This window comes from Hippocampus comes, unplaced genomic scaffold (assembly GCF_001891065.2).
Source record: "Hippocampus comes isolate QL1 unplaced genomic scaffold, H_comes_QL1_v1.1 scaffold22, whole genome shotgun sequence".
NCBI classification, from domain to species: Eukaryota; Metazoa; Chordata; class Actinopteri; order Syngnathiformes; family Syngnathidae; genus Hippocampus; species Hippocampus comes.
The window spans coordinates 4423857-4449621 of record NW_017806175.1 but is presented as its reverse complement, the minus strand read 5'-3'; the positions used below and the strand labels follow the sequence as shown (position 1 = coordinate 4449621).

Below are 25765 nucleotides of genomic sequence, written 5' to 3'. Positions count from 1 at the left end.
GCGTTTGGACAACATTATCTTTAGAAGAAAATAAAATACCTGCATATAAAACTTCGCAGCGTTTACTGAGGAACTGCTGGTTTTGGTTCGTTCACAGGACGATTGACAGCCAGGGTTAGTTCAACATTTGAACGCAGCTAATATTGCCCAAACCGTGTTGCGTACAGGAACTACGTCACTTTATTGTCAATATATAATCATAATCGTTGCAGTTTTGGGTGACGCATATTGGAGTGATATTGTTATCTCAGGAGAAAATGGAAGATTTACAAATAAGGAACGGTCTGAAGGTCTTCAGCGGTGCGCGGTGTAGGCGGGTTGACATCCAGGGGATCCGACAACCCTGAACGCAGCATAGAGTTCCAAGGCGAGAGCAAAGCAGCGGCATCAAGCTGCCAGCCGGACCGTATCGTCGCTCTCCTCCGCCGGACACAAAGGTGTAGAAAAACTCGCTATGATTGGCATATTACCAATGGGTCAGGCGCGGGCTTCCACAAATTAATCGCTCGTATTGAGTTTACTGTTTGGTGACGGCGGGTGTCATATCGGGAGGCGCGCGTTGCTAAAGTTAGCCTCGATGCTAGCAGTGTTGAATGTTTCTTAATGGGTTTGCGTTAGCATCGGTTAGCTCGCCGCTGTCAAGTCGGGCGAGCAAACGTTAGCACGCCGGCGAGCACCATTAGCACCTTATTGTGATGCCAGCTCATCTAACTTGTCGTTGTAAATGTATGCGTTTTTCTGTGTGTTTGTTTTTTTAAAGAGGTCAGGGGACATTTGACAGCTCCGTGCCCCAGAGGGGGTTGCTATGATGGAGACACCGGGGAGGATAGCAAATACACAGGACGCCTTGGACTTCACCGTGGAGAACGTTGAAAAGGTGAGTCTATTGACTGATCGTCATGTTGTATTGTGCATATGCATAACACCTGACAAGACATGCGTATGAGTGCCAGCACGAGAATCTAACCTTGTAGTTTGCATCTTTACGCTGTGCCCCTTGACAAACAGCGCAAACAGATACGTCTCTAAAATGAACTTGGCCCACTGGAACAGAATATTTGTATGGTTAAATAGTGCAGCAACCTATCGTGGTAACTACCTCTACACGGTGCTACTTCTTGACAAGAAGCACAAATAGTTTAATATCTAGTAACATGACAAGGTTTCCCCAAAATGACAGGCAGTCAAAATGCTGTTGAGGGGGACATTTTTGGTCAAAGTTTTTGTGATTTTGCCTTGAGAAAAAATCTGGTCAAAACATGTCTTCAAATTCGTGTAAAACAACATAATTTAATTGTTCTCAACTAATCTCACCCCGTTTCGTCTGCTACTTGAGGAACCCCTTCTCTGACTGGCTGACACATTTACCAGTCAATAATAGTGCTCAATCTTATTATACTGAATATATATTATACTCTTAATATATCAATTCTGTGATGCTGCCTGACGTTAAGTCGAGTGAGTTGCACAGATCTTTAAATTTTAAAGCAACAATAATGCCTGTTCATCCACCATTTTGGACATTGATTTAGGGTGTTGAACTGTGTGTGTCGTGTTGTGTTGCTGCCATAAATCTGCCTGCTGGGTGGCCACAGACGCTACTGAAGGGATGGTTGGGGGAGGATGGAGACAGGAAGGTGTGTGTGTCCGTGTGTGTGAGAGAGGGCAGGGTAATGTGCTGAAATGGAGGGGTGTGGAAGACGGGGGGTGCAAAGTGGACCAGAGGGGGAGGGGCATACATGGAGGATGGCGATGTCATTAAAGGCACAATGATGATACTGCTATTGTACTCCTTCATTTTAACATAATTTAGGACCTTTCCTGTTATTTTTGCAATTCAGACAGCACCCAAAGTAACCACTGTATACACAACTAATGTGTCAGAGGGATTCATTAGGAACGTTTTTATGTTCAAGTGATGAACATACGGTGAAGGCACCTGATGTGGGTGGTATGAACTATATGAGCCACATGCCTGTTTGATGCTGAGAGTCCATAAAATGACCGTTTTTACAGAATCCTGACCCGTGAAGGTGAGATATTATGGCAACTGTAAAGTGTTCTCCCACTACATAGCGTTTGAGTTATTATGGGTTTGAATTATTGCTGCGGCTAGCGAAAATCCGCAAGTAGGTGTCATCCCTGAAAATGGTTTGTAATCACTGAGAGATACAATATGGTGCCGGTGAAGCACTACTTTTGTCTAAATGAAAGTCCTCGTTATCCTTCAACGCATGACACTTCCTTGGAACCAAGATACCTTGAGGTGCTGGCAAAATCGAAATAAAGCTCCTCAACTTAATTCAACATATTTTCTTCATATCAATTTGTCACAAGATGGAGCCAAGATGCTGACAAAGCACTATTTTTGTCCCATGGACACACTTCAACTCTGTTAATGATGCTAAAAATCGTCCCTTGGCATCAAGATGCCACAAGATTGAGGCAAAGCTCGCCTCAACTCACTTCAACGTAGCTCATGGTATAAAGATGCCACAGAAAGTCACCGATGGTGGTTACACTAATGTGTGAGGTTTCACTGTGTACTTTCGGTGGGAAAAGAGAGCCACATTCGTGTTGCTGCTGTACTGTGATTATGTATCGCATTGATGGTTTCTATAATTGTGATCTATTAAGAGGTGCTTTAATTCGGGTAAGCCTCCACCGAAGGTCCTGCTTCCAAAAACCACAGCCCAACACTGAATGATGGATATTCAAACTCACTGAGTGAGTGTAGTGTGTCCCATTGTGATGGCGGGTTTGTGTGTGTGTTGTTGGATTTTTTTTTTGGGGGGGGGGGTTGTATACATGGCGATGGAGATGATGCCTCCTGGCTCAGCAGCCACACTTTTGTTCTTTCTTCGGTCGGACAGACAACGTTACACATTGTCCACACTCGCCAGCCACACAATGATGCAGCCTCTTAAAGCGAAAGACGAGGGCATCGCGCCACTTTGTTGTTAGCATGAGCATTTGGAGTCCACGCGCAGCAGAATCTCTGTCATCATGACTTGTTATGAAGCTAATTCCTTCATTTTTTTTTTTGCTGTGGGCTGGACTGAAAACATCTGACGTTAACATCAAAAGTTGTTTTTTGTCTTTGGTTTTCTGTTATTATTAATCATTTCTCTGCCTCTAATATTCAATTTCAACAATGCAGTTGTATGAAAAGATGTGAAAATATTGGGCTCTTATTACATTGCCAGTGAAAGCAGGCATTATTTTTATTTGATTGCTCGTCATTGATCGTTCGCGGCTGCCTCTTCGTGTTAGCTTGAGTCAGTTGGCACAGTTTAGTGCGGCTTTGGAACAAATAATTTTAGAGCAGATGGCGAGGCTGTGACCGATGGGACATTTTCTCACTCACGTCACTCCTCCGCCTCTTACGGCCGGTCTGTCGACAGCCCACTGTACTCAGGTGCAGCCAGGTGGCACAGGCGTTTTTTCCTCTTATCTGTAGCTAGATAGTGGTCAAAGTGAGGCGTAGCTCAGAGAATTAACGTCAAAATGCACTCAGGCTCACATTGCGTATGTCACATGGCCGAACACGGAAAACAGGTGAGCCCAAGGAGTCTTTGATGGCCATTACAGTTGACAGCAGAGGGTGGTGGAATGTAAAAATGCCTGCACACCTGCCCATCTAACTGTTCTTCACTTCTACGCAAATGTTCTTTGCCCGTCGTAATATCAATTAGGATGGGTGAAGATCCAGTGCCACTTTGAAGCAACAGCCAGACTAATAGAAACACTGCCAAGCCCCCCAGATGTGGTGCCCCTGCTACTACTGTATGTAAAAACTGGACTTTTCTATCTCACAATTAGTGCTGACTATAGTCAGAACTGTGGCCCTGGTCGTCATGGTAATGAAGTCCAGGTTCACCATTGGCCCAGAAGTATGTGAGACGGGGTATTTACAGTAGCTTGCTCAATTCTACCCTAAAAGCACCACCAAAAAAAAGTAACTTTTTGATCCTTGGCGTATTTTGAGGAAAGCATGTTGGGACTTGTTTATAAGACACCTGGGAACTCTTTTATGCACAATAAGTCTCCTTTAAATCTTGGAATGCGAGGTCTTAAGGTTTGGGAAATAAAGTGAGGCCTGTGAGCTGCACTAATGATCCCCTTGTACCGTGTTACTGCGTTTAACTCTAATAGCGCAATTAGCTGAATGGGAAGTCGAGCGGTGCTGACTCGCGAGAGCATCCTAATGCATATTTGTTTGTTCCAGTGAGGGAAGATTGCCAGAGCTGGTTTACACTTCATTTATCTCCTTTATTCTGCTTTTATATACAGCAAAAAAGAAAGCATGGCAGCATGACCAAAATTGGAAATGAAGTGAATGGAGAATGAGATACTACTGAATATTTGTTACCGCTTCAACTACATTCAAGCAGATCCAGTATGAATGTAAATATGAAAGCTCTCGCCGGCACGATTATTGCCCAGCCACACCTTTCAGTTGCCTTAGTATTGTGGCTGATGGATGGTTCCCTGTTGTAAAAACCACGATTTGATTGCAAATTTGTGCCTGTGTGCGTTCCTAAGCCATCATTCATCTCGACTGAGTTCTCTCACCCTCCTTGCTGCTCAGTACCACTCAGCAGCTGTACTTCAGAGCGCCGTTCTTTTTTTTTAGGTCACCGCTTTTGCTAATAGCGTAAAAAGTGTCCTGGGGCTTTTTTTGGGGTGGTGGTGGGGGTGGGGGGGGTGATATTAAACAATGTTGCTGTCGTATTATACTTTTATGCCAAGTGGACCTGGAGTCTAAGGCAAAATAAAAAGCACTTTCATGCAGTAAAATGGCCAGGAAGTGACACTGACGCACACGACATTCCGGAGCGATTACATCTTCTCTTTATTCTGGCATTTCGCAAATAGGAATAATTTTGGTAATCGTGGTTGACCTAAAACAGGAAAAGTTTGGTTTGATTTCATGTTAGACCGAGAAATAAAACCCCACATGCAAACTTCTGATTTCAACTGTAAACACTTCTGAGTGATTGTATGGAATATTAATTTGATGGAGTTGTATTCTCCTCTGTGTGTCTTTTCTGGCAGGCACTCCATCAACTGTACTATGATCCCAATATCGACAACAAGAATCTAGCTCAAAAGTGGCTTATGCAAGCCCAGGTGTCTCCTCAGGCCTGGCAGTTTTGCTGGGCTCTGCTCAGCCCAGACAAGGTAGAAAAATCACACGCTGTCACATATGCGGTCATAAAATTGAACAGTGTTCATCATGTCACTCCACAGGTGCCGGAGATCCAGTATTTCGGCGCCAGCGCGCTCCACACCAAAATCTCCCGCTACTGGTCGGACATCCCTAGCGACCAGTATGAGTCGCTGAAAAGCCAGCTGTTTTCGCAGATCGCCTGCTTCTCCTCAGGCGCCAAGATGGTGCTCACGCGGCTGTGCGTGGCGTTGGCGTCGCTGGCGCTCAACACCATGCCCGAGGCTTGGCCCGGCGCCGTGGCCGAGATGGTGCGGGTGTTCCAGGAGGAGGGCGGAGGCATTGACGGGCGGGCGCGTTGCCTGGCACTGCTGGAGCTCCTCACGGTCCTTCCAGAGGAGTTCCAGACCAGCCGGTTGCCGCAGTATAGAAAGGGACAGGTATGTCGGTGTGGTTGACTTCCATTCATCCATTTTCAATTGTGCTTGTCCACATGAGGGTTAATAGGGGGAGCTGGAGCCGACATCATAGACTGGTTGCCAGTCACAGGCAGGGCACATAAAGACAAATAAGCATTCACATCCAGATTCTGTGGACAGTTCACTGTACAGTCTTCAGTGGACCTAAGTTGACTTTTGTCAGGAGAAGTGAAAATCACATTGAACTGGTCACAGCCCACATGTTGGGTTAATAGGGGGAGCTGGAGCCGACATCATAGACAGGCAGGGCACATAAAGACAAATAAGCATTCATATCCAGATTCTGTGGACAGCTCACTGTACAGTCTTCAGTGGACATAAGTTGACTTTTGTCATGAGAAGTGAAAATCACATTGAACTGGTCATAGCCCACATGTCGACAAACAAAGCAACATTTCCTGCAATGGAAAATTCACAGTCTTCAATATACTTAAGTTGGTTTTTGAGTTTAACGTTTTTGCTTTTATTGTAATGTTTGCATTTCTTCTGATTATTTAACTCGGACCCCAGAAAGAATAGCAGACACTGCGGTGGAAGCTAAAGGGGACAATAAACAACAAAGTAATATAATAAACGAATCGTCAACCCCTACTGTGGATGTATATTTTTCTAGACAAAGAACTTTGGGGAGGTTCAACTTTGGAAGTTCAACTAAATAGAAAAGATGTTAGTACTACAATATAACAAATCCTAATTATTATTCTTCCCATCAGGTCCGGGGTGCCCTAGGCCGGGAGTGGGGCTCCGTGTGCCCGCTGCTGCAGCAACTGTTGCGCCGGACGGACAGCCCCGGCGCAGTGAAGGCCCGCGTGCTGCGCTGCCTGTCGTCCTGGGTGCTGCTGGATGTGCCGCTCAGCGAGAGCGAAGGCCTGGTGCACGACTGCTTTGTTGCCCTGTCCGACCCCGAGCTCTTCGACACCGCTGTGGAGGCGCTGGTCAATGCCATCTCACAGCCAGACTCCCAAAGGTGCGTGCCAATGTCTGGGCAAAGCCGAATGAGAAGTCGGGTACAAGGTGGCACGTATATTGTATATTGTGCATCACATACTGGCATGATAAAACACCTTTGGATGTGTATGTGGTGTTGAAGCAAAGGACTTGCGAGCTCCGGCGTTAACCAGCTCTGACCCTGTCAGCGTCATACTTCACAGGCAAGTAAAAAAATGTCCTATGACATCATGAGCGAGCTAAAAAGATGAAGTAGCCCTAAGATGGTTGGTCAACTGTCACGCATGGACTCCAAGAGAGTTTTAATTCGCAACGCTTACATTGCATGAACAACGAATGAAGGTTGATGTGAGTGCATCCACAATACCGCTTTGGAGTAACGTCTTCCATCAATAAGCATTTATGGTGCGCTGCTGGAGGAGCACGAATACTCATTTTTATATTCCACTACATTCCAATGTACAGTCCGTGGAAATTTGTTTTACTGCCAGATATTTTGAATGTTTTTTCCCCCCTCTTGGAAGTTGTGTTTTATTTCGTTTTAATCTTTAACCAGTTAGTTTTTAATTTTATAGTTTGTCAATTTGTTTTGTTTTTGAAATAGGTATAAAAAAAATCCAATATTATTGACAGACTGATATGAAGCACGTACATCGTGATTCGCCCCCTTCTTCTAAGCACATCATGTTTAAAAAAGAATTTGATTTCATCTTTCTGGGCCATACTTCCCATGATATAGCCAATTTAAGGCATGCTTTTCTCAGCAATGTTGTTCAAACTCAACATTTTACAATGTAGATTCCACTGTCAAGAGGCTGAAACTGCCCATGGGAATGATGGAAAAATTTGCCTTGGAGAACTGTGAGCGTTTTAACTCCATTAGGAGCAGCAGACAGGATGGGTGGGCGCTGGCTGGGCATAAAGGAGGAAGGAATGTGATGCAGGGGCATGTTGACAGCTAAAAGGAGGGAGGAGAGACGAGGGGGTGGAAGGAGAGCGCGGCACATCTTGGTTGGCTGGCGTTGCTATGGTTACAGTGCCGGGGCGAGATGTCATCGCGACCGGTCGATTCAGATGTGGCAAGCGCTCGTTACCCCTTCCCTCCAAAAGCAGGAAAGCGAGCGCGATGATGGAGGTGAGCGGAAAGGATGGTGGTTCTTACCTCTGCTTCACAGAATGAGCAGGATGTAGACGCTGACCTGTCACTTTTAATGTGATGAGTAATGTACTAGCTCTCGTTGCAAGCGTGCCTCAAGCTATTTTTACATCCACCATAAATCTATAGATTGATGTTTATTCTCTCGTCTATGTCCTCTTCCCGCACTCCCTGCCTCGGGATCTCTCCCTCTGTTTAAACTCATCACAATCAACTCATAGAGGGCACACGATTGGTCCAGCCGCATCCTGTTGCCAGGCAACCCTTTTCCCCCTGTCTCTGAGGTAATTGCGCAGGGGATCGCAACAGGGAGTAGTCGTGAAGTGTATAATTGAAGGGGAGCAAGGAGAGCACAATAGGACCCTCCGACCCCACCTAATGCTTCTTCTCAAAGTGGAAGTCAACACAAAAAAAAATATTTTTAATAATAGATTCTATGGAGCCCCACTAATCTAAACACGGCATTCTCATTAATATTGCATTTGAGGAATATGAATTAAGCAGTAAAATCCCCCGTTTTTTTTTCCATCTCCGGGGTGCGGCCATTTTTTTGATAGGACTTTTGACAGGACAGTTGGCCAAGCTTACATGGCCACCATATATTCCTTTGATGGGAAAGTCTCCCTTCCCAGCATGGTCGCCATGTAGGCGCGTATGTGAGCCTGCTGCAATCTACTGGAAGTCTGTGACAAGAGCGGCAAACCCGGAAACACATGGATCGGTCTATCGATTGCGCCACAGCGGCGTTGTCTCGGTTTAACTGCGAGCAATTCTGGAACTTACAGATTTTGAAAGCTGCTGTATAAAGTGTTGTTTTGAGGCGACTAAATACTATATTCTGTCTGAGAAATTCGCAGTCCGTAAGTCCTGTGTCTGTTGAGCCAAGGTTTCTACTGTATATCAAATCAAATGTTCCCAATATAAACGGATTGAAACCCCCCCCCCCTAAAAAAAAAAGAAAGAAAGAAAGAAAAGGCATGTGTCTTTATTGGACATGACCCACAACTTCACAGCCAGCGCTGGTTAAAAATGAATGCGCCGTTAAGTGCTACTCGCAGAGTTGCTCGTTTAGATTTAAGTGCAATCAGTCCGCCGGCAAGACACACAAGCAGGTAAAATGATGTCCGTGTGTGTGTGTGTGTGTGTGTGTGTGTGTGTGTGTGTGTGTGTGTGTGACCATTTTTAATATTTATTTTGTGGGGTTTTCGCAAATCCACTTCGTCTGTGACATTTCGGACACACACACACACACTCTTGATCTTTAAATGTCACGCTATCGCATGATCGCATTAAAGATGACATTGTCTCATAATGTCGTGTTAGCCAATCCGAATGAGTGAGCTGTGTGTGAATGTGTTTTAGTGGAGTGAGGAAGATCTAGACGAAAAGTAAGATAATATACTGGCGCATAGCAGTTTTTCCTCTGAGTAATAGGTTTGATTTTAGTCTTGTGTAGGTGTTAACTCGTGGGTGTGTTGAATCAGGTGGAAAAAAATAACTCTTGACACCAAGGAGGGACTAGTTTCCATTTTCACAGATCAAAAAAAAAAAATGCCAGTTTCACCAATCGACCAAATAGAACAGGAAATCTGCAATTTTGTTTTAAAATGGTTCGTTGGCAATAGGAAAAAAAAATGCTCCCAAAAATCAATTTCACCAATCGGCACAAAATTGATTGCACCTTTTTATCATAACAGAATGCACAAAAAAGTCTCAAGGGCCCGTTAGTTAATGGTTATTTTTGGCGAATTCCAGGGCTTGTACTCTGATGAACTTGTAGAGAATTAACAAAGGTGTGCTTTGACTGCAAGCAGGTATCCTAGACAAGTTGCTAACTCTATTGTTTGTATTTGCTGGTGTGTGTCGTACAGGTACGTGAACACGTTGCTGAAGCTAGTCCCTCCAGTGCTGGCTCTCCAGGACCAGCTCAGAGAGGCCGTCCAGAGCGGCGACATGGAGACTTGTCACGGCATTTGCCGCGTTGCTGTTACGTTGGGAGAGAACCACTCCAGGTTGGTTTGGTATTTGTCTCTGAACAAGATATATACACTTGGACTTAAACCGCTCAGAAATTGTCATTGTCTAAATTAGCTTTGAATGAGGCCAAAAGAATCCCTTCAGTCAAACTGACAAATTGGCAAATAATTTTTACCTAAACAGTGCACCAACCATATGACAATGTACAGATTCCAACATGTAAGAATTCCAGTAATAGCCAACAAAATTTAAAAAAGCACCTTGCAAGCACCATCCTGTTTTCTAATCTGCATCCGGCAGGTGTTGTTGGCATGGTTTTGCTTCAGTTTCATTTACTTTAATCATACAGTGGTTTATTACCGGTAGTTGATATTGAATGATGGTGCTAGTTTGCTAGCATTCATGCTAACTACACTACAATGGAGCAAATAAATAATGCAAATGTGAAGAAGTGGAGATACCCTCTGCTGACCATGGGGGAAAACTTACATTTTTAAATTTGAGATGTGGAACGACCATTTACTGCTGACAACTGAAAGTTTATACAAAAAAAAAAAAAGGTTATACTACAACTTGCGTAGTTTGAAGACACCAAAATATTGTTGTTGTGTTTCAAAAATAAAAATGACAAGAGCTGATGTCAGTAAAAAAAAATTCAGTATAAACAAAAAAGAAATAGAAAACAAAACATTTTAAAATGCAGACTATGAGCTAACTGGAAGGAGAGTCAAATCAGCAAGGCCTGAAGTTTAAATCATGTATTTTTCGTCAAATACATATCAGCTGCATCCATCATTCTTCCACTTTCTCTCGTTTTAGGATTCTGCTGGAGCAGGTGGATCACTGGCAGAGCTTCCTTGCTTTAGTCAACATGATCATGTTTTGCACAGGCATCCCCGGCCACTACCCAGTTAACGAGACCACCAGCTCGCTCACACTGACCTTCTGGTACACGCTACAAGTAAGGCCTCACGTGGACTGTCTGCTATTACTGTATATGTCACACTTCTTAAGATTGTGTTTTATTGTCTTCCAGGATGAAATCATGTCATTTGAGACAAACAAGCAAGCAGTGTACCTGCAAGTGTACAGGCCAGTGTATTTCCAGCTTGTGGACGTTTTGCTCCACAAAGCCCAGTTCCCTTCGGACCAAGAGTACGCATCATGGACCTCGGATGAAAAAGAGCAGTTCCGTATCTACAGGTCTGTGGCTTTGTTGGGCACTTGGAACTTTTTTTTTTCTTTTTTAATTGAAAGAGACTTAATATAGAGTGTATCTCCTTCAGGGTGGACATCTCTGACACGCTCATGTATGTCTACGAGATGCTGGGTGCTGAGCTGCTGAGTAATCTCTATGACAAACTGGGTCGACTCTTGACAAATACAGAGCAGCCCACGTCGTGGCAGGTGGGTGGGATGCTGTGTTGCCGAGATGACGTTTCGAAAAATGTTTCACTGTAGATTTCGTCATCGTGCGGTGGAGCACAAACCCCAAACTCGAACACAAATCGTTTCTTCATCCCTTTTCGCTTGTGGGGGCCTGCAGTCATGATGTAGACCCAATTTTGTGTCTTTGGGTGGAAGGTAGCACATTTTTTTCTTGACACAATTTTCATGTTGTGGCGTGGCATTTTCAGTTGTGCGGGCAGCACTTCATACTCTACAATTCATCCAATGCAATGGACCTGTTACCCCCACTGCATCGAAAATTTCACCGAGCAATCAATTAAGTATCAGAAGCATTTGTAGAAGAATTTGACAACATCTTGACTTGGTTGTTTAATTTTATGCTTGATGCGTGTGTAGGCATTCCAGTGATCCGTATAAAGTACATATGATTTAAAGTTAAAAAAAAAAAAATGAGTAGCTTATTCTGCTGTCACTGTTAAAAATACACAAACACAGTGATTATTCCTCCTCCAGCACACAGAGGCTTTGCTGTACGGTTTCCAGTCCATTGCGGAGACGATAGACGTCAATTACTCTGACGTCATTCCGGGCCTCATAGGCCTCATCCCCAGAATCAGCATCAACAACGTTCAGCTGGCTGACACAGTGATGTTCACTATTGGTGAGACTTTTACCATCACGTTCCTCAAAGACAATTTTGCTTCTCTTCTGTTAAGGTGTCATGAGCAGGCTGGACAGTTAAATTTTTAAATATGAGTCATGGTGAGGAAAAATTGGACGGGGGAGAAAAAGGCTCCTATTCGTCCCTTTCTCGGTATGCATGTACCCTGCTTTACTGTAAATCCATCTATTAGGTGCTCTGGCTGAGTGGTTGGCAGACCACCCGGTGATGCTGAGTAGCGTCCTGCCCCTGGTCCTACAGGCTCTGGGTAACCCGGACCTTTCCATCTCATCCGTTTCTACACTAAAGAAGATCTGCCGCGAGTGCAAAAGTGACCTGCCGCCTTATGCCACCAACATAGTAGCCGTATCTCAGGTACTTTTGTTTTATTTGTTTTATCCGTCATGGTTCATTGTGCGTGTAGTAACTTTTCTCTCTCTCTCTCTTTCTTTTTTTTTTTTAAACACAGGAGGTTCTAATAAAGCAGATCCACAAGGTCAGTGTATGGTCTCGCTCTTTTTAATTCAATTCATTCAGTTCAATTCAATTCATGGTTCGTTGCAGATATGCCATGAATTATGCCACATATTTTAACATCTGACACATCAAAAAAAAAAAAATCCACAAAAAGTAAATATATAGGTCAATTTTGTACCTTCTGCATCAAAAGGAAAAGTATATAATTTTTCTGCCCGCTATGATACGTTACTGATATTGGCAGATAAAGTTTCAAATTATTTGCACACTCTTGTTCCACAAACAAACCAAGTGAAATTGGATAATTTCCTTGTCACACTTGAGGATCTCCAGCTCTAGTGTGCCCGAATGCATTGTTTGGGGCTCAGTGAATTAAGACTTAATAATTATTATAAATGACTTTGTAAAGTAGCATAATGTAAGAACCACTTCTGCCAGACCTCTTCTATCAATATAACATTTTAAAAAGGGGTGTAATTTGGGCAAGGAACTTTCAAATATGTTTTGTATGTCACAGACCAAAAAAATAAAATAAATAGGAAAACAAAAATTAAATTAGAATTGGGCACTGAGACCTGCAGGCCAGCCGGTGTTACCAAAATATGCTTGAAAGCTGAAAGATCATTTTTGTGTTCTTCTTTTTCACAGATCTGATTTGCTGGTGTGGTTGTCTGACCATATTTTATGCTGATTTAAAACTGTGCTTTTTTTTTTTTTTAAACTCATGTAGTCCTTTGTTTTTCTAGACGAGTCAGTGCATGTGGCTGATGCAGGCATTGGGCTTCCTCCTTTCTGCGCTACCCGTGGAGGACATTCTGAGGAATCTTCACTCTCTAATCACGCCTTACATTCAGCAACTGGAGAAGCTGGCGGAGGAGACGGTGCGTGGACCAAAACCCCTGCGCGCACATTTACACACACACACACACACACACACACACACACACACGTATGTATGTGTGTATGTATGTATGTAAAAAGCCGGCAATTGAGCAGCCCATTGTTGCAATGCCCAAGCTCCACGACAAAACAAGGCCATTTTTAATACCCGCTTTGAAGTAGTCTGTATTTGGAGACCTGTGCGGCACACAGGAGACGTTTTCCTTCTACTGATTAACAACCACGTAACAGAGTTTCCGCCGATGGTTGCGGGGCGCCACCAGACGTGAGCCAAGATGAATCTTTTCCTTCATCTTTGTTCCCGGCCTACACGCAGAGTAACACACTACCTCATCGATCCTCGCTGCCTCCCAAGCGTTGTTTACTGTCTCGCATTTGCTTCGTCAGCATGACATCAGACTGGCAAATCGCCTCGTACGCCCGTCGCTAGACAAATAGTGGCTCCTAGCGGGCAGACCATCAACCCCTCAGAGTCTGCGTTGAATATTAAAATAAAGCATGGCCATTTATACGACGTCACATCACCATGGAAACAGCAGCAACCAACATTCTGAATGTAAGTCATTAAGTGAATGAGATCTGGCTGGACATGCATTCCTGAAGAAATAGCCTGCAAAACAACTGATCTTATTGCATTATACTCATGAACAGGTGCTGCTAATATGACGTACATACAGAATGTTCACCGCTTAGCTGTTGCTGTGCTCACGTGGGTTCATTAAGATGAATGCAAGTCATGCCAAATAATCAAATTAAGCAGGGACTCCTTCGTCATGAACCGGACGGGTTTATGAACTCAACTGCAGAGATGTATTTTGGGGTAAAGAAGTTATTTGTATGCATTACATTTTTGTAATGGTTGTGAAAATGCAATCGGAATTTGTTTTTTGGAATTTTCTTCATCGCGTGTGTATCGCGATGACAATGTATGTATTTTTGGAGTATGCAACATGACCCCCCCGAAACAGTGGCAAATTGTGTAAATTCAAAATCCAAATTCTCAAAGGATTGCTCACAACCAGAAATAGTCAACTGACAAAAGATTTACTTAGTAGTTTTATTTTACGCTTGTTAGTGGGCATGCACTCCAGACAACCAACTACTGGTGTTTGTATACAAACCATTAAAATGTCAATTTTCATTGATACCGTTGGTCCAATTTAAGATGCTCCACTCCAGTGTACATTGCACGATTGATTTCTTTTGCTGGTTTTATTGTTTCTTCACTTTCTCGTTTCAGCCTAATCCGTCCAATAAATTAGCCATCATCCACATCTTGGGGCTGCTGTCCAACTTGTTCACCACGCTTGACATCAGCAAACAGGATGAAGAATCGGAGGACGGATCGGCTGCGCCTGTCAAAACGGCCCCTCCCCCACCGGGACCCAACCCGGTCAGTGCTTCCCCCACCACCATTCCCTGCCCGCGTTACGTGTAATATGAGTGAGAAAAATGAGTGTCGTATTGAGTGCGGACATGTGGTGGTGATGTACTTCCACAGCTGGAGGAAAACCGTAGCCTCTTTTCACATACGGTGAACTCCCCAAATTGTCACTTAAGAGACTGGAGGATATGAAGCAAATAAAATAACATGAAAAATTCACACATTAGATATTTTGAGCTGCAAATGAACATTTAATAATAAAAAAAAGAAAAAAGAAAAAAAAAAGATTATCTCGCAGCTGCTGAAATTTGTAGTCTTGTTTAAAATGGGAAAAATTGCCCAAAAGAAGATCAAATTTAAACCAGAAAATGTCAGAAAACCAGCTCCCATATTTTGGTATTATTTTTTTTCCGTTTTTGTTTCTGACACCGAAAAGATTGCGGTACTTTTGTGTGCCAACAGGTGGTGGTTGTCCTGCAGCAAGTGTTTGCCCTCATCCAGACCGTACTGGGCAAGTGGCTGAACGACTCGCAGGTGGTCGAGGTGCGTCACCTACGCCGTCCTCCCCCCCCCACGCTGGAGTTTGGTGACATTGTTTCCACTTATGTCGGCTCACAAGTGGGTTGCATGGATTCCACGTGTGCTCCTCAGGCGGTGTGCGCCATCTTTGAGAAGTCGGTCAAGACGCTGCTGCACAACTTTGCCCCCATGGTTTCGCAGCTGAGCCAAATGCTGGGACAGATGTACAGCACCATCCCCCAAGCCTCGGCCCTCGACCTCACACGACAGGTAGGCTTCTGTTTTCTGTGCTCCTGGTTTTCTTGATGGTCTTGGTTGACTTGAAAACCCTACTTTGAAACTTCAACTTAAAAGCATGACTTGAAATCTGAAACTTTATTTTAAAAAATAATAATTTGAGATCCTGACTTGGAAAACCAGCTTGGAAACCTTAAACCTGACTTGAAACCCTATTTTAAAATTGTAATCCTGACCTGAATCGCTACCATATTACCTTAAGCTTGACTTGAAAACCCTACTTTGAAGACTTAACGTCTTTCCTCACCGTGCCTTGAAACCCTGACTCAAAACATAAATTTGAAATCCTAACCCCCGCTGTATTTTAAAACCCTGACTTGAAAACCTAATTTGAAACCCTAACACTATTGAAACCCTAACTCTGACGTCAAACCCTTTGACCTTTCAGTCCCCACACTTTACACCCCTAAAACACACGCGCGCGCGCACACACACACACACAAAAACACCTTTGACTTGTTTTCTTATGTTGTTCTTTGACGATGAGGCAGTACATGGGTTGCCACGGCAACACTGCCAAGGAGTCTAGCACGTGTGTTCGTTTCTAAAAATAGCCCAATGACTTTGACTACAGTCTTTAAAGATTCTCAACACAGGTTCATGGGAGGTCTGAATGCGTTGCTTTTTTTTTTTTTTTTCTCTCTCAGCTGGTCCACATCTTCGCCAGCCAGACGGAGCATTTCCCTCCCATCAAGGCTCTGTTTGAGCTTGTTACCTCTGTAACGCTGTCCATCTTCCAGCAAGGTAGGACTTGGTAACACTGTAAAATGCACCCCCGGCGGTAGATCTTTGAATGTGTTTGTTGCCTTCCGTTTCACACGGTCCAAAAGTAGCAAACAAAACAACAACAAAACTTAGCGGAACTGCATTTTGCCTATTTTGTGTAAGTCACGCTTTCTGACAATACTGATGTGACTGCATTTTGAAAGCTAAGCCGACTCGGGACATGGAAAAACATCACTGTTCAAATGTTTCATACTTGGATGTTCTGTGTCAAGTTGTTGAAATATTCAGCACATTCGCCAGAAATGACACTTGCTACGCTCGCACAAGATAATGAGCCAACGCATCAGCTATAGTGGAAAATTCTGCCTTCATGAAGCTTTTGATAGACTCAGTTTTTCATGATAGGCGCTCACTAAACCATATCATTTAAAATTTGAACTTCATTTTTTCGTTGGATTTCTTTTTTTGCGAAAATAAATTTATTTGAGGAAAAAAGTTACATTTTTAAGTTTGATTGATCTTTTTTCTTTTTAAGTTGTGAACTTTCAACCACGTTGTATATTTATTTACATATGACAACTCTAAAATCATTAACAGAAAAGTGGAATTATTTTGGGTAAAAAAAACATTTAAAAAAATCTCAACAAGGGAAAAAAAAATCATACAAGAGTAAATTGCATTTGGGTGGATTTTTCTTTTCCCTTCTCAGGAAAATAGATTGTAAAATACTTTTTAGGCACAAATAAAAAATCCACCCTCCCCCCCCTCCCAAGTATCGATTCCTGCCTATTGGTTTCCCTCATGAGGACAATCATGATTTAAAATGGTTAGAGGGTTAAATAAATATATTCAGAGTAACGATTAAATTAATGCAATAATTATTCAAGGAGTGTTGATGAGCAATGAAATCGCTAACATTCAAATCAAATGTTACTTAATTTTTTTTTTTTAATCTTTGTAAATGCTGATACAAATGATTTAATTAGTGTGAACGTGTACCCAATGTGATGTCAAATGTATTATTCCAGTGTAGCCCGGAAATGCATTTTTGGGAATTGGGCATTCAGGCCAGACATTGAACATGGAGGGGAAAAAAAAAACAACCCACATTGTCGTCTGCCTCTCCTGCTTCCTTTTATGTTGCCTCCTTCCTCCGACCCCCCCACTTCCACCACTGTTTCCTGCCTCTCTGCTTTTGATTGCATCCGTAATGGCTGCCTCACTCCCTTGAATCTTGTCCTTTCCAAGCAGGTGCTTTCTTCAGTAAGATGCGATACTGTATGTTCACAACACGGAGAGCGCTCGCTTATTCACATGGCTGGCATGTTAACGTAGCATACGGCACTACTAGAGCTGCGTGGGGGGCCCTCTGAATAAGCTCTGTGTTCCTTATGTTTGTGTGTGCGTGTGTGTGTGCATGTGTGTGTGTGTGTGTGTGCGTGTGTGTGAGTGTGAGTGTATAAGTGCAAAAGTGTGCGAGTGAGTGCGTGCTTGCACAAGTGTGTGAATGTGAGTGCGTGCAAGTTAATGAGTGTGTAAGTATGCGTAAGCGTGCGTGTTAACGACTGATTGTGCGTGTGAGAGTAAGCGTGCGTATGTGCGTGCACATGTTTGTGTGTGTCTCTGAATGTCGAGCTGCAGGGGAGTCTTGGTTTGGTTTGAGCCGAAAACGTGTTTGGAGTGTGGGAAAAAGCTGGGCGCTCACTACAGACGTTGGTCGTGGCAACATCAATTGTGACCCATCAGTGTCAGGCCATTGGACGGCTTGTTCGCTGAAAGCGTATCTTCAAATGTCCCATCATTGTTTTTGTTTTGATATATTTGTAATTGGTACTCTCATTTGAAAAGAGATGTCGCGTGGTCTGTGTCCAGCAGTATGAGGGAGGCGGGGCTATCTGAACCTTAGCCGACCGATGATTTCACACTGAGGGTTCATCTTTGGAGCAAAGGGGGATCTGGCGAGCGGGCTTCCAACGGACCCTTCACGTCGACGCCTTCTCGCTGAAACACAAGCTTAATTTATTCCGAGATCCTCGGATGGTACATCTCGAATGTGTCCGCCTGTGCGAAACATTTCAAGCTACAAACAGGCTCACGGAACCAGATACAATGTCAGTTTGTAGCTTGGGGTTCCATTGTACCTGCGCTGTTAAGGGGGCGTCAAAATTTGGGGGTCGAATTAACACTCTCCTGACCTGTACTTTAGCAACAAAAAAGAAGAAAAACTGAAAAAAAAAATCATTCTTCAGCGACATTATCCTCATCACTGTGTTTACGATGAGGACGCTTTATGACAATATTAACTCACTGACATTCCCTATTGGTAATTATACAGATCAGCAATATGGGCAAAAGTTAAAAAAAAAAAAAAACATCTTGGCTTGACAGAAAATGTATCAAGGCCTTCATGGACTACCTCCAAAGTCAGATTATTGCCGGGTAAAGTTTGCGCTCATGATCTGTCTGGTGTTTCAAGGTGAGGAGGTAAGCCAACGGCAAATTGGTCCCCCTTTCCTCCAAAGCGTCACAGTAACAGAGGTGCCTCCTGGGTTCCCACTCCAAAGCCACTTTTCTTTCTTAGGTTTCTTCTGTTTCTCTCTTTGTTACTTCTTTCTTTGTTATTGTCAAAAAACAGACCCCATGTCTTTCGTCTCCTGCCTCTTCTTTTCTTTCCTTCTCCCTCCAAGAGTCCGCCAGCGCTCACACGCCACCTCCAACCCCTCCCAAAATGCCTCCTCCCCCCTCCCCCTCCCTACCTTCCCCCTCTTTGTTCCTTACTCACATGTGAATTATTTCAATGAACTACTTTTGAGTTCTCTTTTGAGTTCCACATGACTGTTGAATTGGTTCCGTTGCTGTTTGTATATTATTCTTATTCTCTTTTGATTTCTTAAGTTTCATCTTTATTATATTTTAGGACCCAGGGATCATCCTGATATTGTTGATTCATTTATGCAACTCCAAGCTCAGGTGTGTTTTTGGTTCCTTATTTCACTCACTTTGGGTTTCTCTCTTCCTCTTTTTTCTAATTCCTCCTTTTCTCTCTGTCCTCTTCCTCTCCTCCTCTCGTCTCGCTTCACAGACCTTTAAAATGTCCCGTCGCATACAGCGAGGCTTTGGAATGACTTTTCTCCTCAAACGCTCAGCATTGTAACAGTCACCTTGCCACCTAAACGCATGAATCACGGCCATTTTAGGGATTTTTTTTTTTTTGGGGGGGTGGGGTAGAGTGGTACCTTCACTTGAGTTTAATTTCTTCAGTGATTTTGAGGGAGAGAAATGCCAGCACGGTGGAAGTCAGTCAAATTTAGGCACCACACACTCATACGGCTGACATATATCATTTGTAAGAACAGAGCACATGTGCAACGATTAATCAACAACTAATCGGTTAGCGAATTAATCGAGAATTATTTCGAAGATCGATTAATCCTTTGTTTACTCTAAACTTGTCCAAATCCCTGAAAATTCATCCTCTCTCCAGTACATATTCTCAGTTTTCTCCATGAAAGCCGATGTATTACCTTTGTGTTTTATTAAAAGAAAACATTTTTGTGAACATCCGCTTTTACTTTGGGAGACACTGATCAACACTTTTGCCTTTGCCTATGGAAACTGGGAACTGAATCTTAATTAATGTTTGCACATTTTCTGCACTCTCGATTTGGAATCATCAAAATAAAAAATAGGGATAGAAATTAAAACTTATTTTTAAATCCAATTCATCGGCAAAATGATAATCACTTATTAAAATAACACTAATCAACAGATTTTTACAAAATGTTTTATTCTAAGAGATGCAAGTCTGAATTTTTTGCACAGATTCCAAATCTCTCAAAAGCAAACATTCGCCTCAAAGTCACCGTTTTGCTTTTTTTTTTTGTTCTCTGCTTTTTGGTCAGAAACCAGTAGTTTTGGTCACACTACGAAAGAACCGAAAGGAGTAGAAACAAACACATTTTTCTGCTGAAAGAAGAGTCTACTCTGTAATATTCTGTGGGCCTTCAGATTAGTCAAAATGTTCCAAAACAGCATTACGGGGAACTCGGCTTTGAAAACAGCTGGCAGTTTGTAGGGTTTTTTTTTTCTGCCCCCCTCCCCAAACCCCCAAGTGCATTCATAGACAAGCATTTGCACTCAGATTCAGATGGGCAATTTAGCGCGTTCAGTGAATTGCACAATTCATGTTGTGTGATGTGGCTGGAGAAAAGCCATGCAGGCGCAAACGGCATCCAAAAAAAGCTGTAGCCCAAACTAATAAAGCGTCAACGCATTTCAAGATTTCAAGTCAATGATTTAGTCGCAGCGGTTGCCTCAAATTTTCATCATGCCGGTCTCCAAGGTGACTGCTTCGTGTCTGAGCGCTCCCCTCTCCTCTCAAGTCATTCCAGCCCACAGCCAATCGGAGCCCCCAAAGAATTAATATTCAACTTTAATATTAATCACTTCAGACAAATTGGCTGATGGATTGTCTGTTTTACTCAAATAATGATTTCTTTTGGTTTTGTTGTCTTCATTCCTCTCCCTTTTGTTTTCTATCTTTGGATGGATAGATCGATGTGAACTCCATCTTTTCTCCTCTCCCTCTCTCCTCTCCTCCATCCTGAATTAGTTGTTTATGAGATGAGTTGTATTTCTCTTTATCTGCACATGTTGATTACCTGCACACTTTTGTTGCGTATTCAACCAAAAACACACGCATGGAAAAAAAAACCAAAACAAAAAAAAAAAAAACAGTTACGTTTTCAAGTATCCGCCCAAAACGACCATTGCCTTTTAGTTTTGACTTCAGTTTCCAGATATTATTTCAAAACGTTTGGTTGCAATTTGTTTGCTCTCCCTGTGGAGTTGTGCATCAGAGCATCTCTCTCGGAGTTTTTGGATAGTCAAGCAAGCACTGCGGCCTGGTAGGCAGATCTGTTCTCAAGTCTCATGTTGCTGTCAGGTCTGACTACCAGGCAGGTAGGATAAAGGAGTATTTGTCACTGCGTGGTCTCAACAAAACCCACACGACGCTTTTGTTTGCCTCATAGGCTCTCAAACGGAAGCCCGATTTGTACTTGTCTGAGAGTCTCGACGTAAAAGCCGTGTACCACTGTGGTAAGTTTCTGCTTCGACGCCACGTTTCCACCAAGCTATGCGGGTCGAGCGTTGGTTTGAAGGCGGTTTTCAGAAGATCACCGTTTGGTTCAAATTGGGTTTGAGGTCATCAATGGAAATGGTCCAATTTCACTCAATTGGTTGGAAAATACTGTATATGCCACTGATTAATTAATCGTGACAGGCAGAACAATTAAATACTTGTCCAGCAGAGGGCAGAAGATATGTAATTAACCCGTTGCCATTCAGACAACAGAATAAGTCAAGGCACTCACATGATTACATTTCTGAGGAAATTGAGAAAAGATCATTTAAAATGTCCCTTTTTTTATCTCGCAAATGTCCAACTTTACGATGTATGATTTTTTTTTTTCTTCTTAATAGTACAATTTTTTATTTCAATCAGATTTTTTTTTAATCGATACAATTTTTTTAATATAACAAATATGCTACTAAATTCTCGTAATATCGATTTTAGTTTGATTTTGACAAGAAAATATGCACATTATTTTTCTCAAAGATATCAGATTGGCAAAAAGTATACAACTTTTTATCTCAAATATACTTTTTTCTCGAACATTTACAATTTATTCATGCAAGATTACAAATTTATATCTAGATTTTCCTCTGGAAAGTATACATCTTTTTGACTTGCTATACAACTTTCCAGCTCAATACAACATTTTTAAAATCTAAAATATATTCTCATATTATGACTGAATCTTTTTTTTTTTTTTTTTTTTTTTTTTGAAATGTCTAAAACTTTGTTCTGGTAAAACTATAACAAATCTTGAAAATTTACGGCTTTTTGTCTCAAAAATATTTTACTCTTTAGCTAAATATGAACGTTTATTCTTGTTAGATTAGGATTTTAATCTTTTTTGTCTGGAAAATGGTAAAAATTACCAGTCTGACTTTTTATCTGAAACTTTAAACATTTTGTGTTAAATGGGTTATTTTCATCATTTTATTTTATATTCACATTTCATCTAAAAAATTTGGAACTTTATTCTCATAAAATAAACAAATATGTCAAAAATCTGACTTTTTTTTTCACTTATTTTTACAGAAGAAATGTATAACTTTTCCCCTGAAATGTCACCATATATTCTTTTAAGATTACAGCTTTTTATTATTTAGATTTTTTTTTCCTTACGGCCATCCCAAAAAATAAACCTCGTACATACCAAACTGTATTACTTGGTGGAAACAGGACTTTTATTGGCACGGAAACCTACTTTCAAACTCTTGTTCCCAGTAACTATAAAATGTGGACACCACTGCGATTGTACCGTTTCTTTCCCACTCGCAGGACTGCTATCGCTTAAGTTTCCCGAGGCTCCGACCGTCAAGTCGACATGTCTCTTCTTTGTGAGTGCACACGTTGTGAGCGCTTGCTTGCGTGCGATGATGGTGATGGAAACGTGTTGCTGATTGTGCTGTGTCCGTTTCAGACTGAGCTGTTGCCCCGCTGTTTAGACGTGCCCCCGGTGGCCAGGCTACTGCAAGAGGATGGCAAGCTATTGATCCAGGCCCTTTTGGAGGTGTGGAATGCTCCCAATATCGATTTTTTTTTTTTAAGTCATCATTTTGCTCAAAAAGATCATAATAACAACTTGTCAGGTGTTAAGTCTTTTATGATAATAACGGACCTGAAATGGTGAGATGCTTTCTGTATTTTTATTTGATCCCTCTTCCAGGGTGTCGGCGGCGGGGCGTCTCGGAACCTGATGGACCATTTTGCGGAGGTGCTGTTCAGTCTGAACAAGCATTGCTTCTCGCTGCTGGCCATGTGGCTAAAAGTGGCGCTGCAACCGCCAGGCTTCCCGTCATCGCGAGTCACGTCGCAGCAGAAGGACCATTTCTCCCAGCAGATACTCAGGTAGCACCACGGGCTACTTTGTACGATGTAAGCTTCTTAAATATAGCAGAACAATTTGAAGTTCAACATCATCCGAAACGGAATAGTCTTCCAAACAATTTTTCCCATAGGAAATCATATAAAGTGAATATATGTGTCAAGTCAGGATTATGGTTTCAAATTAGAGGTTTGAAATTATGGTTTCGGGTGAGGGCTTGGCTGACCGGACCATTTCCATTGTATGCTTGAACCATTTCCTGGGTAATTTTTCACGTAGAGAGCGAGTGAACAAGCGGCGGGTGAAGGAAATCGTCAAGGAGTTTACATTGCTTTGCCGAGGCCTCCACGGCACCGAGTACGCCGCTGAGTACTGAGCACCGACGTCGGAGGGGGAAAAGCAAAACCCCAGCAGGTGACACAGCCGGCAAGCAACCTGTGATGGGCGGGACAAGACGTGGAACTCCTTTTAATGGACAAACACCCTTGTGGCTTTTAGGGAGGTTCTCCCCCCCCCTCCCCCCTCCTTCAGCTTCCCAGCATGCTGCCTCGTGTCCCCTCCAACTTCCTTTCACTGCAAGATCCCTCAAAATGGAAAAAAAATAATCCATTTGGAGGTTGTGGGGGTCTCGTTCAGCCTTCTCTCGATCTTCCCGTGGTTTCCTGGTGATTATCCATGTGAAATGAAAATGGTATCGTAACGTAGCAACTAGACGTACTCATTCAGGATGACTTATACATAAATATACGTATATAATAGATATATATTTATATCGAGAGAGGAAGTCGTGCTGCTACTGGGGAGGAACTGGTGAAAATGTCATGGGGGGGGATTCAGAATCACCCGGTGTTACCCGCTCTTGCCAAATGATCAAGTCGTGTGAGTATGTTCCACAATAGAATGTGTTTGAAACTAAAGGACGAGCCAGGAACTCTGGGGGAGGGGGGGAACGAGGTGGGGCCTGGGGTGGGGAAGCTACGAGAGCCTGATGAATCATCATTTGTTATTTCTTCGCTTAATAAAGCTCTCGGAGGATAACAAGTTGTCCCTAAAGTCTGGACACGGGCAAGATAAAAAAAAGTGTTTGGTGGACACGTTGTCCTGTCCGCCAAGTTCTGAGATTCAGGCCTTGAATCTGGGCTCAAGCCTTATGTGTGAAATGTTGCATGTCTTCCGACTGCCTCCCACATGCCAAAAACGTGTGTCAGGTTTATTCAAGACTCAAAATCGTCAATGTCGTGATTGCTTTCTTTTATCGATCTGTACCCTGCCGTTTATTGGCGACCAATCCAGGGTGGAACCCGCCTCACTCATCAAAAGGTCCTTTAGGTCAATTGAAGACTTAATTGTCCATAACTGTGCGTGTGAAAAATAAGTTGATGAATTAAAATTCTATCCAATTGAAATAACATTTCCAACAATGATGCAATCCAATAATGCCACATTCAAGCTGTCAGCGGCCCGTATGTCCAGATTTTAGGGCTATCATGGACAACGGTTTCCCCACCCCTGTACCGGTCATAAAAATAATCAAAATTGTGCATATTATTAGTCATTTCTGCTCCGTATTTTGAGTGTGCGTGTTCATAGCTGCATCTTTAGCGCCCCCATCCACCGCACTTATATTGGACCTAAAAGTACATCAACATAACCTCCTCATCTTTTACTCCACTAAAAAAAAAAAGAAAGAAAGACACTTCTTCAAGTCTCACATCTTCTCACCAGACCATCATGGAACAGACGCCCCAAAAATCGGGAGCGGTCGCCTCAACGGAGGATCCAACGGGATTAGAGGGTGAAAATACCGACAAAGGGGACCATCACCATCATCATCATCATCATCATCAGCATTCAAATGTATCTACTCCCATGCACACTCTAATCCTGCTGTTTTATCCGAGGTGCCTGCAGACATGTAGCATGTGTTTGTGTTTAGTAAGGGAAGGTACGGAGGCTTTTGAGACTATTGACCTCTTCTGGATTTGGGAAGTCTAAGGAGTTTGGATTTGAACAGTGACAGACTGGATGGACATATGTGTGAGGGGAAAGAAGTTAAAAGATGATGGTGGAGAATCAAGGGGAGTGTTTGAAATGTACATTGTTTTTTTGTACCTTGGCTTTAATTTATTAAATATATCTAAGACTGCAGCTCACTCCTGATTTAATGTTTTCTAAAAGTACAATATTACAAAGTGAGGCCCGGTGGTCCAGTGGTTAACGTGTCGACCTCACAGAGCAGAGGTTGTGGGTTCAATCCCGGCTCCGGCCTTCCCGTGTGGAGTTTCCATGTTCTCTCTGTGCCTCTGGTTTCCTCTCACATTCCAAAAACATGCATGGCGGGTAAATGGAACACTCTGACTTGTCCCTTAGTGTGAGTGCGGATGTTTTTTCTGTGTGTGCCCTGCGATTGGCTGGCAACCGGTTCAGGGTGTCCCTCCCCCGCCTACTGCCCAAAGACAGCTGGGATCCTTGTGAGGAAAAAGCGGATCGGAAAAAAAAGTTGCTCCAGTGCAAAAAAAAGTTACAATTCACAACAAAATGCAAATTATGGAAGATTTTAAAAAATCGATGGAAGTGCATAAGTTGAAAAAAAGGAATTTCAGAATTTTGAAAGATTAAAAATGTAACAATAAAATGATACAAAATACATTTTTTTCATTTCAAAAAATAAAACTGACAAATTACACAAAACTTTAAAAATA

General features: G+C 42.7%; 1 protein-coding gene across 3 annotated transcripts; it reads left to right on the top strand.

Annotated features, from left to right (window-relative positions):
- Positions 1–208: 208 nt before the first annotated feature.
- LOC109532302 (importin-13) lies at positions 209–25211 on the top strand. Of its 3 annotated transcripts, XM_019897117.1 has the most exons (24): positions 213–437; positions 761–877; positions 5059–5184; positions 5254–5610; positions 6363–6616; positions 7975–8037; positions 9625–9765; positions 10550–10691; positions 10767–10933; positions 11017–11137; positions 11654–11801; positions 11995–12176; positions 12271–12297; positions 13025–13159; positions 14419–14571; positions 15025–15105; positions 15214–15351; positions 16026–16122; positions 19022–19074; positions 21138–21204; positions 22517–22575; positions 22659–22748; positions 22905–23086; positions 23343–25211. In XM_019897117.1, the coding sequence occupies exons 2-24, from the start codon at positions 806–808 to the stop codon at positions 23437–23439; spliced, it is 2952 nt and encodes a 983-aa protein (XP_019752676.1). In that variant the 5' UTR covers positions 213–437; positions 761–805; the 3' UTR covers positions 23440–25211. The 3 variants fall into 3 exon arrangements, 2 of the variants coding, with proteins under 2 accessions (XP_019752676.1, XP_019752677.1); XM_019897118.1 differs by lacking the exon at positions 7975–8037 and having other exon boundaries at positions 215–437; XR_002171357.1 differs by lacking the exons at positions 19022–19074; positions 22905–23086; positions 23343–25211 and having other exon boundaries at positions 209–437; positions 22659–22715.
- Positions 25212–25765: the final 554 nt, after the last annotated feature.